Raw genomic sequence first — 15404 nt, 5'->3', positions numbered from 1 at the left:
GAGGTAGAGGTCCAACTTCATTCTGTTGCATCTGGATACCCAGTTGTCCCTGCACTATTTGTTGAAGAGACTATTCCTTCCTCTACTGAACTATCTTGGCACTTCTCTCTCTTAAATCCACATTCAGAGTATTTCATTCCTTGCAGGTATACATCACTCTGATCTTGCTAATTTTCCAGCTATCAGGCATATTACTGCTCTACTTGAACCTGCAAATCTTTGAACCAAACCTATGAATCTATCCTGTATTTACTTTATTTCAGGTTGGCCAATCACTTACATTTAAAAGCACTTATCAAGTACCTACTATGTACCAGGCAGTATTCTAAATTCTCAGATATAATCCCAATGAAGCACTAAGGTTCTTGGGGATGGTTATAAAATGTATTGTGTTTCATGACAGAGATGGGGACAAAGTACCAAAGATGCTGGAAAAAAACAAAAAAACAAAACAAAAACAACCATCTCTGTGTTAGAGGTTCTAAAGTGGTCACATTGAGGAGAGGTATTTGCATAGAAGAATTATTGAACTGTCAGACAAAGAAGGGCTCTAGAGTTCTCCAAGAAGAGAGAAATAATGGGCACAAAAGTATGAAGTTGAGAAAAAGCCAGCGGACAGAGGTTTAAGGTGTAGCAATGTGGGGCAATAGGAAAAGGTGACTCTCAAAAGGAGGACAGGGTTGAATATTAAGAATCCATATACTACAACAGAGACCTTTAACTGTACCGCTACACAATGTACACCCAACTCTAGATCTGAACAAGGAAGCCACATGTATTTGAGGAAAAGGACTGTGGGGTTAAGATGTAAACTGTATTGCATAGGGACAGACTAGTATTGGGCATTCTCACATATGTCTAGCCAGGAGGGGGATTTTTTTTTAAGTGATTATTTCTTCCCACAACTGCATAACAAAAATGTATTTTGCTCCTTCATAAGTCTCCTAAGACATTTTATACTTGGTTCCAACCTTCTTCATTCCTTTCAAGTGTGTATACGGTCAGCCTTAAAGAAGATGTTGTACCTCTTCAGGTTCTCAATTTTCTTCATTATAATAATCACTTTTACTTAAGACACTTCACTGTCAAATATCATTCAAGTTTTAATGCTACCACTGAAGGTTATTTAACTCTGGGCCCATCTTCTGAGCAGACAGCTCAGTCTAAAAAGAGTTGAATACGTGCCTTACAGACTGCTTCTTGTTCTTTTTCAATTTGGAGTCCAACTTATTCCATTTTTACTATTCTTCAAGTATCTCCTAGCACTTTCTGCCATAATTCTGAGTTCAGAAAGTGTTTCACTATGCTTCCATTATCAGCTTTGTGAAAGTAAGTTTACAGTTCTGTTTTTCCTCTTTCTACTTAGATTTTCTATAGAAGTTTTTCAGAATCAGAAATACACCACGATCTAAAAGTTTCTATTTTTCCTAGGAATCCTAATAAATGTTTGGCAGTTAATACAGTCACAGCAACACCACTAGCAATAAAAAGCACATTACAGCTTCTCTCCACTAGAATGTTCAATTTTTAACTGGTATTCCTAAATGGGCATTTAGCATAAAAGGAGGTGTTATTTCAGCCATCACAATGGTGAGAACTGTACTCTGGTTCAAGGGAATGAAACACTTCCTCAAATAAATGAGTGGGAGACATAATGGAATTCTACATTCCTTGTTCTTTTCTGTTTATTGACTGGTGACGTGAATGTGATCCACCATCGTGTGTCCTGGCTGGAAGGGCTTGCTCTGCACCCTTTTCTCCTTCAGTGATCCTTATTTACAAAGATTTGTGTAAAACAAGCCATTTACTTGCAACAGGGGGAAGATGGGCCAACATTCTGGCTCCTCCAAAAAACAAAGATGTCAAATTGGCTCACATAAAAGAACGATGGAAAAAATGAAATTATAGTGGCTGCACTATGCCTTAGACAGTGAAGAAATGGATAAGTTTTTACATCAGAGAAGGATAAATCTTCTTTGATTCCTGCCTGCACTTCAGCAATTTTCCTATGTAGCTGCCAATTTTTTCACCCCAGCAAAATCACTGAAAATGAAAATTACAGATATTTAAACCATTTTAAAAGCAGACAGAGAGAGAAAGAAAAAAATATCTGGAAGACTATAATCCAAAAAATGTTAACACAAAGATTATTGTCTTCTGTGGGTAGTAAAATTACAAATATTTTCTTTTTTTCTACTCTTCTGCCTTCTCAGATTTTTTCCAACGAATATAAGATGCCATTATAATCAGAAAAAAAGTACAATAGTGGCAGAAAGAGAGAAAAACAGTTGGTTAGTTAGGTATTTGGGGAGGAAGTAGTGCAGGGAGAGTTCAAGTTGTTTTAGGAACTGAGGACAAAAAACAAAAGTATATACAGATGCCCATGTTCCAGGCACCCTGAAGACTTTAAACCTTATCCACGAATAGGAGTACAACTTTATCCTTTAGCTTTTTTTTTTAATCTTTCCAACACACCTCTGAAATTGCTGCTACTACTTTTTTGGGGGGTGGGGGCGAACTGAGAGGCTGTGGGATCTTAGTTCCCTGACCAGGGATTGAACCCGCAACCTCTGCAGTGAAAGCGCCGAGTCCTACCCACTGGACCGCCAGGGAAGTCCTGCTACTACGTTTTTTTTGTTTTATTTTGGTTTTTTTTTTTTTTTTTTTTCCCCGGTACGCTGGCCTCACACTGCTGTGGCCCCTCCTGTTGCGGAGCACAGGCTCTGGACATGCAGACTCAGCGGCCATGGCTCACGGGCCCAGCCACTCCGCGGCATGTGGGATCTTCCCGGACCGGGGCACGAACCCGTGTCCCCTGCATCGGCAGGCGGACTCTCAACCACTGCGCCACCAGGGAAGCCCCCCTGCTACTACTTTTTAAACAGCTATTGCTTTTTTTTTTTTTTTTTTACTTAAGAAATAATCCAATTTCAGAGAAATTTAAGTACAAACAGCGAAGTTCTCACATCATATTCAGTAATTTATCAAGCCCAAGTCATGCCACATTACAGAAAAATGGGACTCCTATAACAGAAGGCAGACCCTATTTATGTTAACTATATGTGTCCTTTGATATTTTTTACTAATTAAGTCTACAAGTTTTTTTTTCTAGCAAATTGTGGTACAGATAGAAGGAAGTCTCTAAGGCAGTAGACTCAATGAAGGAACCACCATCAAATGGTCAAGTGTGAAACCCACCTCAGAGGAGGGCAGCCTGGTAACCCTGCTGTGTTTCCCTCCCGCTGACTTTCTGGCATGTCAAGCAGCAAGATTCAGGAAGGACCATGTGGTGCCACACAAACAAAATCAAAAACTAGAACAGGAAAACAAGAAAACCCCACAACTCTAGCATTATCCTAACTAAATTAATCCTGGAATAAGGTTTTGAGGCCATATTTTGTTTTGGAATAATGACAGTGCCCATAGTGAGTAGAGAAGTCTATGAAATGGTTTACCTGTGAAATATAACCTGGAGGCACATGGATGGGAGGAATGGATCCATTGGGTGACATCATGGGAACTTCAGCAGGCCCTAAAAGAGGCAAGAGTAAGATATTAACAACTGAAGAAATATACATTATTCAAACTAATCATTGGTATTTTAAAATATTATCAAAACTGAAGAGAATCACTGACTATTTTCTCTTCAGTAATTGGTACCTCGTGCCTTAGACGTAAAATCACAAATGAAAAGGAATTCTCCAGCTGCATAAGTTAAGGGGGTGGGGGTAGGAGAACAGCTATGAGCATCTTTTTTTTTTTTTTTTTAATATTGTTTTTTGGCTGCGCTGGGTCTTCGTTGCTGTGCGCAGGCTTTCTCTAGCTGTGGCGAGCGGGGCTATTCTTCGTTGTGGTGCGCAGGTTTCTCATTGCAGTGGCTTCTCTTGTTGCGGAGCACGGGCTCTAGGCACACGGGCTTCAGGAGTTGCGGCACATGGGCTTCAGGAGTTGCAGCACACGGGCTCAGTAGTTGCGGCACGCAGGCTCTAGGGTGCACAGGTTTCAGAGGTTGTGGCGCTCGGGCTCAGTAGTTGTGGCTCGCGAGCTCTAGAGCACAGGCTCGTTAGTTGTACAGGCACAAGCACAGCAGGGGCTTAGTTGCTCCACGGCATGTGGGATCTTCCCTGACCAGGGATCGAACCTGTGTCCCTGGCACTGGCAGGCAGATTCTCAACCCCTGCGCCACCAGGGAAGTCCCTATGAGCATCTTTATAAATATTTAATGATTCCCAAAGCCTCAAGTTCCATAAATTAAGGCTGCTCAGTTAAAAGTAGTCTAACAAAGTAGGGCAAAAAGTTTCCTTTTTTCCCTTTAAAAGAATGTATTATCAATATATGCTTAAGTAAATAAATTTTTAATGAGTTTATCTCCTATGGTTTAAAAAGCTCCTATAGACTTTGGGTTTATAATTTTCATTTCGATTATTATTTTCAATAAGTTACTGTAACATGCCATTAATTTGACATAGAAGAAACCTTTAAAATACTCCAAACCAACTGAATTTGACAAGTCTCTTATAAGGCAGGGGGTAAAAACATTTAAAACTAGACACTATTAGGAATACTCATACCAAATTTACTTGTATTATTTCAAAGTAAAGCATTCAATTAACAAGAGGTTAGTTTCAAAATATTAAATTCAACAAATGTTAATCGCATGTCTAAGGAAACAATGAAAGGCAAGGCAAAGCTCAGTTACCTAAGACATAGTTTGAGTTAATATTTAATTACAAGGAAACTGATTGTCATAACATCAAAATCAACTTCTGACACCCTTCCAAAGATCCTACGACTAAATGGTTTCCCTGGAAGTATAAGGACCACAGGTCACTGGTTTTCAGTTTGACAGGTGGCTCCCCTATTTAGCAACCCATGTCCCAAATGTCAATCCAAAGCTGTGTTTCTAGTCTTGAGATGCGACTTCCTGGCTCCAAGTGCCCTGTGTTGTTTATTTGCTTTCTCCTGATGTGTGTTGTGCTGCCGGCAATGAAAATTGCTCTGCTGTAACAAAAACCAAGAAAAATACAACACTTTTCTTGGCAAAAGAAGACAGACCCTGCCACCCAGTGCTGCACTTACATATAAGCACAATGCATCTTTCACCTCACAGTACAATCCAATGTTACAACTACTTCTCAGGAAAAGTGTGGAGGGACAGGGATGCTGGGGTGCCCATCAAAAGGTCTACAAGTATAGGAAAAGCATATAGGAGAAGCGCAGAAAAGATCTGAATATTCATGTAACATTCCACACGACTAGAGTTGCTGCAACTTCATGGACAATATGCCAAAGTACTAAACTATCTGATAATCTCTGAACACATACAAAATACCACAGCAGTCTCTCACATAGTAACACACTGGTAATCAGTTAAAGAAAAGGATGACGATGCCATAAGAATGGATAATTCCACGATCCCACTGTATTTTTAAGTACGGTTCCAACTAATACATCCAGCAATCACTGAAGGCACTTTCCAAATTCACCTTCCAAATCCATCTTTCTCATCAGCTTTAGCATTTTTGCCACAGCCATTAAGACATTTAGGTATTTACTAAATATTTCTATTTGAATTGATTCACTTAAAAATCATAGACAACTATTTCACTCTTAGCCTGAGAACTATCTTTGAAATCCAAGGGTCAATGCACTCAGCTCTATAAGCAGGCATTAAGAGCATGGCCTCTGCCTGGTTTCATTTCCCACCTCACTATTCACACTGATTGTGTGACGTTGGACAATTCACTTAGCCTTTCTATGCCTCACTTGTCAATAAGAATAACAATCCCTACCTCATAGGTTTGTGTTTAAAGACTAAATTCAATGATACATGTAAAAGCATTTAGGGCAGTGCATGGCATAATAATCACTCATCAAAATGTCAGCAATCTTTACAATTTTTCTCTTTTTTTATTTATAGTTTTTTGTTTTTTCCTGTTCTTTCATTACAATTACATTTTAAGCACTATTTTTTTAACAGTACATGTCCCTGTAACACACAGTCAACACGCATACTCTTTGTACAATACTGACTTATGAGGCAAACCTTCCTCATCAGGTAAATAGCAAATATTTCACAGTGCAGAGTGTGAACAGAAATGCTACCACTTCAATAAAGTATTACTTTTTAATCACCAAAATGTATACCAGGCAAACAGTCTCTTAACCCCAGGCATGACCCCTAAAACTGTTAAAGTCATTTGTATAAAATGCTTTAAAGAATGCAGGACAAGTAAATGATTTACAGCCAGAAAATGTTTTCTTCCTGGCCTTGGTTTCAAAAGTAGCCAAATGACTTTAACATGCTTGTTCCCCCTTTCTCTTGTCACTGTCATCAAAACCCTTTCAAAAAGCCTTGCGAAATATACAGTAATGGTTTCTGAAACTCAGCTCTGCCCTAGAACCCTAAGGTTTCTCTCCTTTCTGAAATAAACCATTGCATACACAGGCATTCAGGAGTTTAAAAGCTAGGAAAATAAAATCCCTTTCACAATGGTGGTATGAGAAAAGTTATTGTCTCCCTAAATACTTACCTCCCAATCAGTGAGTTTATGCCTCTGCTCAACAGTTTGTGTTTGAGAACCCCCTGATACTATTATAATTCTTCCCTAATTAAAACACAAACTTCTCTTCCTAAACTTTTAGGACTACTAGATTCCTTTTGATTTTTAATCGATAATCTCGTGACACAGAAGACTGAAAGGATATAGCCCTGAGAATATGTGGAACATGGTTCTCTTCTTGTTCAAACCACCAACACCGGATATGTGAGGGGTAAAAAAGGCACACAATCTCCCCAAACTAACTTCCTTTCTGACTGTATTGGGAAACCATCCATCTATTAAACTTTTTGGAAAAAAACTTTTTAAATCTCTTAAGATATCTGGAACCCTCTTTATTAAACACTCTTCTTACATAAAGGTAGGTCTACACAAATATACATACACATAGATTAAATAATTTGAACACAAACATACACTTCCAAACTACTTCAGATTTTTTTTTTTTTGAGAAACTAAATAAGAAGCTCAGCTAGAGACCACATGAACTCTTCCACAGACAGATGAAAGATGTCACACGTACAATTTCTAGAACTGGAACTAGAATGTTTGCTAAAACCCAAGTAATTCTATGAAAAAAAATGCCTTGGGAAATTTGATCAATTTCAGACTGTGACTTCAACAGTCAAGAACCCCCCCTTTTTTTCTTTTTTCTTTTTTTAACATCTTTATTGGAGTATAATTGCTTTACAATGTTGTGTTAGTTTCTGCTGTATAACAAAGTGAGTCAGCTATACTCATACATATATCCCCATATCCCCTCCCTCTCATCTCCCTCCCACCCTCCCTATCCCACCCCTAGGTGGTCACAAAGCACCAAGCTGATCTCCCTGTGCTATGCTGCTGCTTCCCACTAGCTATTTTATATTTGGTAGTGTATATAAGTCCATGCCACTCTCTCACTTCGTCCCAGCTTACCCCTCCCCCTTCCCCCTCCCCGTGTCCTCAAGTCCATTCTCTAACTCTGCATCTTTATCTCTGTCCTGCCCCTAGGTTCATGCGAACCATTTTTTTTTCTAGATTCCATATATATGTGTTAGCATATGGTATTTGTTTTTCTCTTTCTGACTTACTTCACTCTGTATGACAGACTCTAGGTCCATCCACCTCACTACAAATAACTCAATTTCGTTTCTTTTTATGGCTGAGTAATATTCCATTGTATATACGTGCCACATCTTCTTTATCCATTCATCTGTCGATGGACACTTAGGTTGCTTCCATCTCCTGGCTACTGTAAATAGTGCTGCAATGAACACTCCCTTTTTTTTTCATTGTACAAGATGTGAGACACAAACAAGAACTATGATCAGTTTATAGTCATTAAAAAATTTAACCACAATATGCAAGTACATGGTCTAACATCTTAAAAGTCTGCTAGCATTTGTTAATGAATTGATTTTTCATTTACTTACAGCAAACTGTGAACAAGAAAGGTTGGAGAGCGGCTTAATTATTCAACCAACAGTAATTCATGCAATGATCCTACAACTTTATTCTCACATCAAAGAGACTGAAGGAGAGTCCAGCAATGTTGTATTTCTAGGGACACATAGCTCATGGAGAGCTTCTAAGCCCCTGCCATGGCTGTACGACCATTCTGCTTCACTCTGTGCTTCTTCCCTGCCACCAGGGATCCCCCCCAGAGCCCACACGTCTAGATACCCCTTGCTCTGATACTATATTCAGAATATTCACCCATCCTGGGAGAAGAGTTAACTAGATTGACTCGAGGAGAATGTACAAATGAGGTTCAGACATCTGAAAGTGGTGGAAAATGGGAATCCAGGGTATATATTATCATTTAAATTAGTCTCAGAAATAGATTAGGTATAAATAATTAATTACACCACAATTTTGACATCTTGAAATGGTATTTTTTATAAACTGAATATTTGCCAGTAGGTAAACAAGTAGTGAATAAGTAGAATGTTATGATTGTAATTGTCTATAAACTGGTACTTGTGTGTCCAAATGGCTACTTTCAACAACAGCCATTAGTAGTAATAAATCACATTCTTAGCTTATTAACAAATATTATTTTGTTCAAAGAGGATGAAAGGGGTGGCGGGGGGGAAGGATGTAAGAGGACTGAGATCACAACACAGCAAGATAAAGGAAAGCTAATGAGAAAAATAAAGCAAGGGCAAAACACTGATGTGATAAAATCCAATGAACCCTATTTAAAAAAATAAAAAGACACCTGAGTCTTTCTAAATAGCCAAAAGATAATTTCTTGCTCGTTGAAGTAGTCATATGGATAAGGCCACAGCTAATAGGTAACCAGATGATTATGGTGAAAGCACTTATCAAAACAAACGGTCTAAATAAAAGTACACTGCGGGCTTCCCTGGTGGCGCAGTGGTTAAGAATCCGCCTGCCAATGCAGGGGACACAGGTTGGAGCCCTGGTCCGGGAAGATCCCACATGCTGCGGAGGAACTAAGCCCGTGCGCCACAACTACTGAGCCTGCGCTCTAGAGCCCGTGAGCCACCTGAGCTCACATGCCGCAACTACTGAAGCCCGTGCTCTACAACAAGAGAAGCCACCACAATGAGGAGCCCACACACAGCAATGAAGACCCAACGCAGCCAAAAATAAATAAATTTAAAAAAAAAAAGTACACTTGCGCTGTTTGCCAAGGGTCTAAGACTAAATACAAAATGTGAGATCTTCTGGTGAACCTTGTGAATGTCTAATAATGAATCTCCAGTTATTCACAGTGATTCAAGACATGTAGACGAGCGAAGAGATTATGTAGGCACTTTGGGGAACACTGATTTTTTTTAAAGCTATTCAACACTAATTAATCCCACAAGAGAACTAAAAGGAATACAAAGGTAATAAAATAAAGCACAGGTTCTAACCTAAGCTTAAACTCTAGTGCAGTGGTTCTTAAACTTTAGTGTGCATCAAAATCATCCAGAGGGTTTCTGAAAATCCAGATTGCTAAACTCCACTTCCCATAGTTTCAGAATCAGAAGATTGGGGGTGGGTCTTAAGAGCTAGCATTTCTAACAAGTTCTCAGGTGATAACCTCTGACTTAGTAGGTTAAAAGACAATAAGCATACACAGCAAACATGACACTCAATGGTTAAGAAACTGAAAGCTTTCCCTCTAACATGAGGAACAAGACAAGGATGCCTACTTTCACCACCACTATTGACATTGTACCAGAAGTCTTAGCTAGAACAACGGGGCAAAAAAAGAAAAAGAAACAGAAAAGCCATCCAAATTGGAAAGGAAGAAGCAAAATTATATTCGCAGAAGACATAATCCTATATATAGAAAATCCCAAAGATTCCATACACAAAAAACTATTAGAGCTAAAAAACGAATTCAGTAAATTTACAGGGTACAAGAGCAATGCATAAGTCAATTGTGTTTCTATGCACCAGCAATGAACAATCTGAAAAGGAAATTAAGAACACAATTCTATTTATGACAGTATCCAAAAGAATAAAATACCTAGGAAAAAATTTAATCAAGGGGGTGAAAGATTTATGCACTTAAATTACAAAACACTGCTGAAAGAAATTAAAGAAGACCTAAATAAATGGAACTTAAGAACACCTAAACAAAGACACGGAATGGAAGACTTAATATTGTTAAGATGGCAATACCGCTCAAAGCGATCTACTGAGTCAATGTAATCTCTACCAAAATTCCAACGGTCTTTTTGGCAGAAATGGAAAAGCCAACCCTCAAATTCATATGAAATTGCAAGAGGCCCCAAACAGACAAAAAGAATCAACTTGGACCCCTACCTGACATCATATACAAAAATTAACTCATCATAGATCTAAATATAAAAGCTAAAACCATAAAACCCTTAGAAGAAAACATGGGTATATATTTCATGGGCATCTGTCAATGGATTCTTAAATGTGACACCAAAACCACAAGCAACAAAAGAAAAAAAATAGAGTGGACTTCATAAAAATTAAAAACTTTTGTGCAAAGGACATTATTAACAAAGTGAAAAGACAACCTATAAAATAGGGAAAAAATATTTACAAATTCGGTAACTGATAAGGAACTAGTATCCCAAATATATATATATTGATAATTGTCACGACTCAACAAAAAGACAGACAACCTAATTTTTAAAACGGGTAAATGGTTTAAATAGACATCTTACCAAAGAAGATATACAAACAGCCAACAAACATATGAGAAGATGCTCACAACATCGTTAGTCATTAGGGAAACACAAATCAAAACCACAATGAGGTACCACTTCACACCCCCTACAATGCCTATTCTCAGAAAAATGGAAAATAAGTGTTGGTGAGGATGTGGAAAAACTGGAACCCTTGTACAATTGCTGGTAGTGATGTAAAATGATACAGCTGTTGTGGAAAACAGTTTGGCTCTTCCTCAAAAAGTTAATCAGGAAAGTACCATTATGACCCACCAATATCACTCCTAGGTATAATATACCCAGAAGGATTGAAAACTGGGATGCAAACAAATACATGTACACACACGTTGACAGCATCACTATTCACAATAGCCAAAAGATGCAAACAGCCAAAATGTCTATTAGGGGATGAATGGGTAAATACAATGTGACATAATACACACAGGCAATATTACTCAGCCATAAAAAGAAATGAAGTACTGATATATGCTACAAGGTTGAAAACGTTACACTAAGTGAGAGAAGCCAGACACAAAAGGTCACATAGTGTGATTCCATGTATATGAAATATCCAGAATAAATAAATCAACAGAAATGAAACTCAGATTTGTGGTTTCCAAGGGCTGAGGGGTGGGAGGGATTTGGGAAGCAACTGCTTAATAGATGCAGGGTTTCCTTTTGGGGTGATGAAAATGTTTTAGAACTAGAAAGAAGTAGTGATTGCATAACACCGTAAATATACTAAATTGCCAATGAATTAAAATAGTTAATTTTATCTAATTAATAATGTTAATAGTTAATGTTATGTGTATTTCACCTCAATAAAAATATTTTTTTAAAGAAATGATGAGCACATAACCAAAGAACTATAAGATAGTAAAACTGGGGTTACTAATAAACTACCAAAAAGCAACTGAACATAAACTTCCTAGAGCACATCTTCATTCCTCATACATTAATTTCTGGGAGGATGCTATTTCTAGACACTGTGCTATGCAAAAAGCCAGTAAAGTGCATTCTCTGTCCTCAAAGCACTCACAGTCTAATTACGAGGAACAGATATATAAACAAACACACACAAGGATGCACTTCAGGCACTTCAGGCACTGTCTAAATTTAGCAAGATTTTAAATGATTATCACCCTATGGACACATTAGTAATTACAGAAATGAGCTGTTAGAAGGCCCTTAGGATTTAGCGGAGGGCTCACTGTTTTACAACTAAAGAAACTGAGGCCCAGAAGCAAACTGAGAAGCTGGCAGGTGATGGAACAACAGGGTCTAGAAGTCAGTTTTGCTAGTTTTCAGCCCAATGTGGTTTCCTTCAGGAGTAAGTTTTGTTGTTTCTTAAAATGCTGCTGCAAAGTCATTTTCTCTCACGGTGTAATTTTCACATAGAGCCAGGTATAGATGGCACGTTTCTCTGGCTCAGATATATTGGTCTCTCCAAACTGTAACTACTTCTTCCCAAAGGCACCCTGCCAGAGAGGAAACAAACTGGGAAGAGCAGAATCTGAGCAGTGCAAAGAACAAAAGCTTTGGAGCTAGTGAGACCTGGGCTTGAATGTGAGCTCTACCACTTTCTAGCATGACCTTGGGCTAGTTACTTAAACTCTCTCTGACTGATCAGCACTTTTCTGACCTACAAAAAAGGATGACAAGAGCTAATTTCAAGGGTTGTTCTGAGGACTGGAAGTAGTAATAATGCATATAGGGTCCAGCACAGTACCGTGTCAAATAATGGTATTTAAAAAACAACTCCAACATTGTGCCACGAAGAAAAGAGGTTAATAGAGACTAAGCATTTATCAGAGAGACAAATGAAGAGTTATATGCTTTCTCAAATGAGCAAGTCAGTTGTTTTGTCCTTCACAATTTTTCCCTCTAAAAATGTGTTTCCATCTTGTACCTTCAAAATAATATTCTCCTTTTAAAAATATAATGCGGGCTTCCCTGGTGACACAGTGGTTGAGAGTCCGCCTGCCAATGCAGGGGACACGGGTTCGTGCCCCGGTCCGGGAAGATCCCACATGCCGCGGAGCGGCTAGGCCCGTGAGCCGTGGCCGCTGAGCCTGCGTGTCCGGAGCCTGTGCTCCGCAACGGGAGAGGCCACAACAGTGAGAGGCCCGCGTACCGCAAAAAAAAAAAAAAAAAAAAAAAATATATATATATATATATATATATATATATATATATATTGCATTCGAGATATATGAATTATGATTTAAAAACAAGGAACAAATTTTTAAAAAAGGAAAAGATGGCTGCTTTCCCATAGTTTTCTACTTTCCCATATCTAATACTAGCCCTCTACCTCTCCCAAAACCACCTGTTATCTTTTCCTAATTTCTAGGAAACCTTAGAAAATTGGGTATGCCTAACTTTCTAAATGTCTGGACAACTCTAAATCAAAGGATCAGCCCTTGTTTTCTGAAAGTTAATCCTCTACATCTCTCTGACATTGGCTTTATTACAAGAATTTCTAGTCTGGCTCAGCTATTGTCCTTAAAAGTAGCAAGTGACCGTAACAACAAATTGCCCAATGATGACTAAAATATTCCTGTTGAAGTCTTCCTGAAGTAAACCACTACCAAGAACCAAAAGTGAGCTGCCGACAGAACTCATAAATAATGGGTCACCACCATCTTATCATTTAACCATTTAAAAACACAAGAAGGTGCTACTTTAGTTAAATATGTTATACCATTTTTGAAATGCGAGTCGTTTCTTTCCAAATATTCCTCTTCGAACTTGTTCTGCTACTTAGCTGTTATAAGGGCATCAGGAGTAGAGCAAGAGTTTAATTCTCACATAAGACTAAACTTCATCAATCCCAATTTTCCTTAATTTCAAAAAAACTGAGATATCTACCCATGTTATCAAGTTGTTTTTAGGCTTAAATGTTAATAAAATCTGTATACTTACTGAGTGATTATACAGTGCTTTTCTTATATTAGTTAATATTTTATTGCATTCAATTCAATAAACATTTATTGTACAAGATGCTGTAAGGTATTAAAAGCCACACAGAAGATTCGACAACAGAAACGTTACTAACAAACTACTATATAAATAAGCAGCAATTGTTTTATTAGCGGCCAAGAGCTCTGGAGCTGGACAATAAAAATCATCCATGGGGTGGGTAGAAGGAGCATATTTAACACTTCCAGTGACTGACAGTGAATGGTAAAGGAAGTGAATCCATTCACAACAGGCATGATGCCTAACGCAGTTTTAAAAAGAACTTGATTTAAATTCAGGCCTACAGGAATACAAGCTCTAAGACTGTCAAAGATATTAGGTACCATGAGAGAGGCCAGTGATACAGCCTTCGACTCCTGATTTTAGAGCTCTTGGTTGTTGCTTTGTTCAGTTCAACAAACCTTTGCTGAACCCGGTCTAGTTGCCAGACCCGGCACAGGATGCCAAGGACACAATGACATTGAAGAGAACAAGCATTTCTGCTCTTAATTATGGAGAGAATGGCATGCAGAATGAGTAATGCACAGGTGCATAGAGCGCGGGGCGGAGGGGGAAACCCAGCTTTGTGTCCTGCTTTGGGCCTGAGGTTTCTGCGACAGACACTGTGTGTCTCGGCATGGAGTCAGGCACATAGTCCAGACATCTCAAGCAGCATGAGCATTTGGTAAGAGTCTAGTCTACCAATAGAAGTGATTAAACAATTAGGTAGGAGGCCTATGAAAAATGGTTCCAAAAGTTCATCTTTGGAAAAAACAAAACACAAGACAGTGAGTTCACAGATACAGCCTGATGTTGAAGCTGGACCTCCTGAGGTCTCAGGGCCCTGCTCTTCGTGTTAAATTTATCACCCTCTTCAAATCTGGACCATAACTTAACCAGTCCACAAAATGAAAAACATTCAGTGTCACCCTTCCAGTTAAACTTATCTAAATGAACACTAAGACTCAGTCTGTCTGTCTTTGATTTTTAATGTCAGGTTTTAATGACAGATAATCCATGGATTTGCTTATTTATACTTAAACTAGGACCTTATAAACTTCAAAGCTCTGAGGAATGACACAAACACAACTCAGTAATACTGAGAATGAGCTTCTGATATTTTACCAAAAAAAGTCCCTGCAAATACTAGCAGCAAAATTAAAATAAAGTCATCAAAAGGGCATTCACTTCAAAGTCTTTTAAAGCAAATCTTTCCTAGCATGCTTTCTCTATGCCCATCAAGAGCATCAGAGAGCCCCTCACACTTTCTTATACAGGGTAATGAGGACCATTTTGCCAACTACTGGTATTAGCTAATAACAAATTGAAGAGGAAGTTGCCCAACAAACTGAGTCAGAATGGGTGAGCATAACTTCAGTGGAACCCTCCAAGAGAGTCTTGTTGAGGGTAGAAATTTATTAGAGCAGAGTATTTTAATTTCATTTTAAATGTCCTGAGATAAAACAAACTGATATTTTTAAGAAATAAGTCTATTAATTTTGTAGAGAAAAAAATCAGCAAGAAAAATTATTCATTAAAAGGCAATGGCAGAGACAGCAACTAAGCAACGTGCCAGCAGGATTGGGGCAGAACTTATTCACTGTGGCACTGAGTATTTTAAAAGGGTTGCCTTCATTCTCTCACCAGCTTTCTTTGCGGTCAGAAAGGGTTATGAAAGGGAACAGGAAAGAATAAAACCCTGTCTACTCTTCTTCTCCAGACCTCAACTCCCACCCCA

General features: G+C 38.5%; 1 protein-coding gene and 1 long non-coding RNA gene across 7 annotated transcripts in view; one reads left to right on the top strand and one right to left on the bottom strand.

Annotated features, from left to right (window-relative positions):
- Positions 1 to 15404, top strand: part of LOC125964393 (uncharacterized) — a 602357-nt gene that overhangs the window by 14715 nt on the left and 572238 nt on the right. The window lies entirely within an intron of this gene.
- Positions 1 to 15404, bottom strand: part of FNDC3B (fibronectin type III domain containing 3B) — a 361128-nt gene that overhangs the window by 168585 nt on the left and 177139 nt on the right. For all 6 annotated transcript variants that reach the window (XM_033429514.2, XM_033429520.2, XM_033429521.2 and 3 more), the window contains one exon: positions 3456 to 3532. In XM_033429514.2, the coding sequence (XP_033285405.1) occupies positions 3456 to 3532 (77 nt within the window). The remainder of the gene's footprint in view (positions 1 to 3455; positions 3533 to 15404) is intronic.

The sequence above is a fragment of the Orcinus orca genome, chromosome 5 (assembly GCF_937001465.1).
Source record: "Orcinus orca chromosome 5, mOrcOrc1.1, whole genome shotgun sequence".
NCBI lineage: Eukaryota > Metazoa > Chordata > Mammalia > Artiodactyla > Delphinidae > Orcinus > Orcinus orca.
The sequence above is the reverse complement of the archived record's forward strand: the minus strand, read 5'-3'. Positions and strand labels throughout refer to the sequence as shown.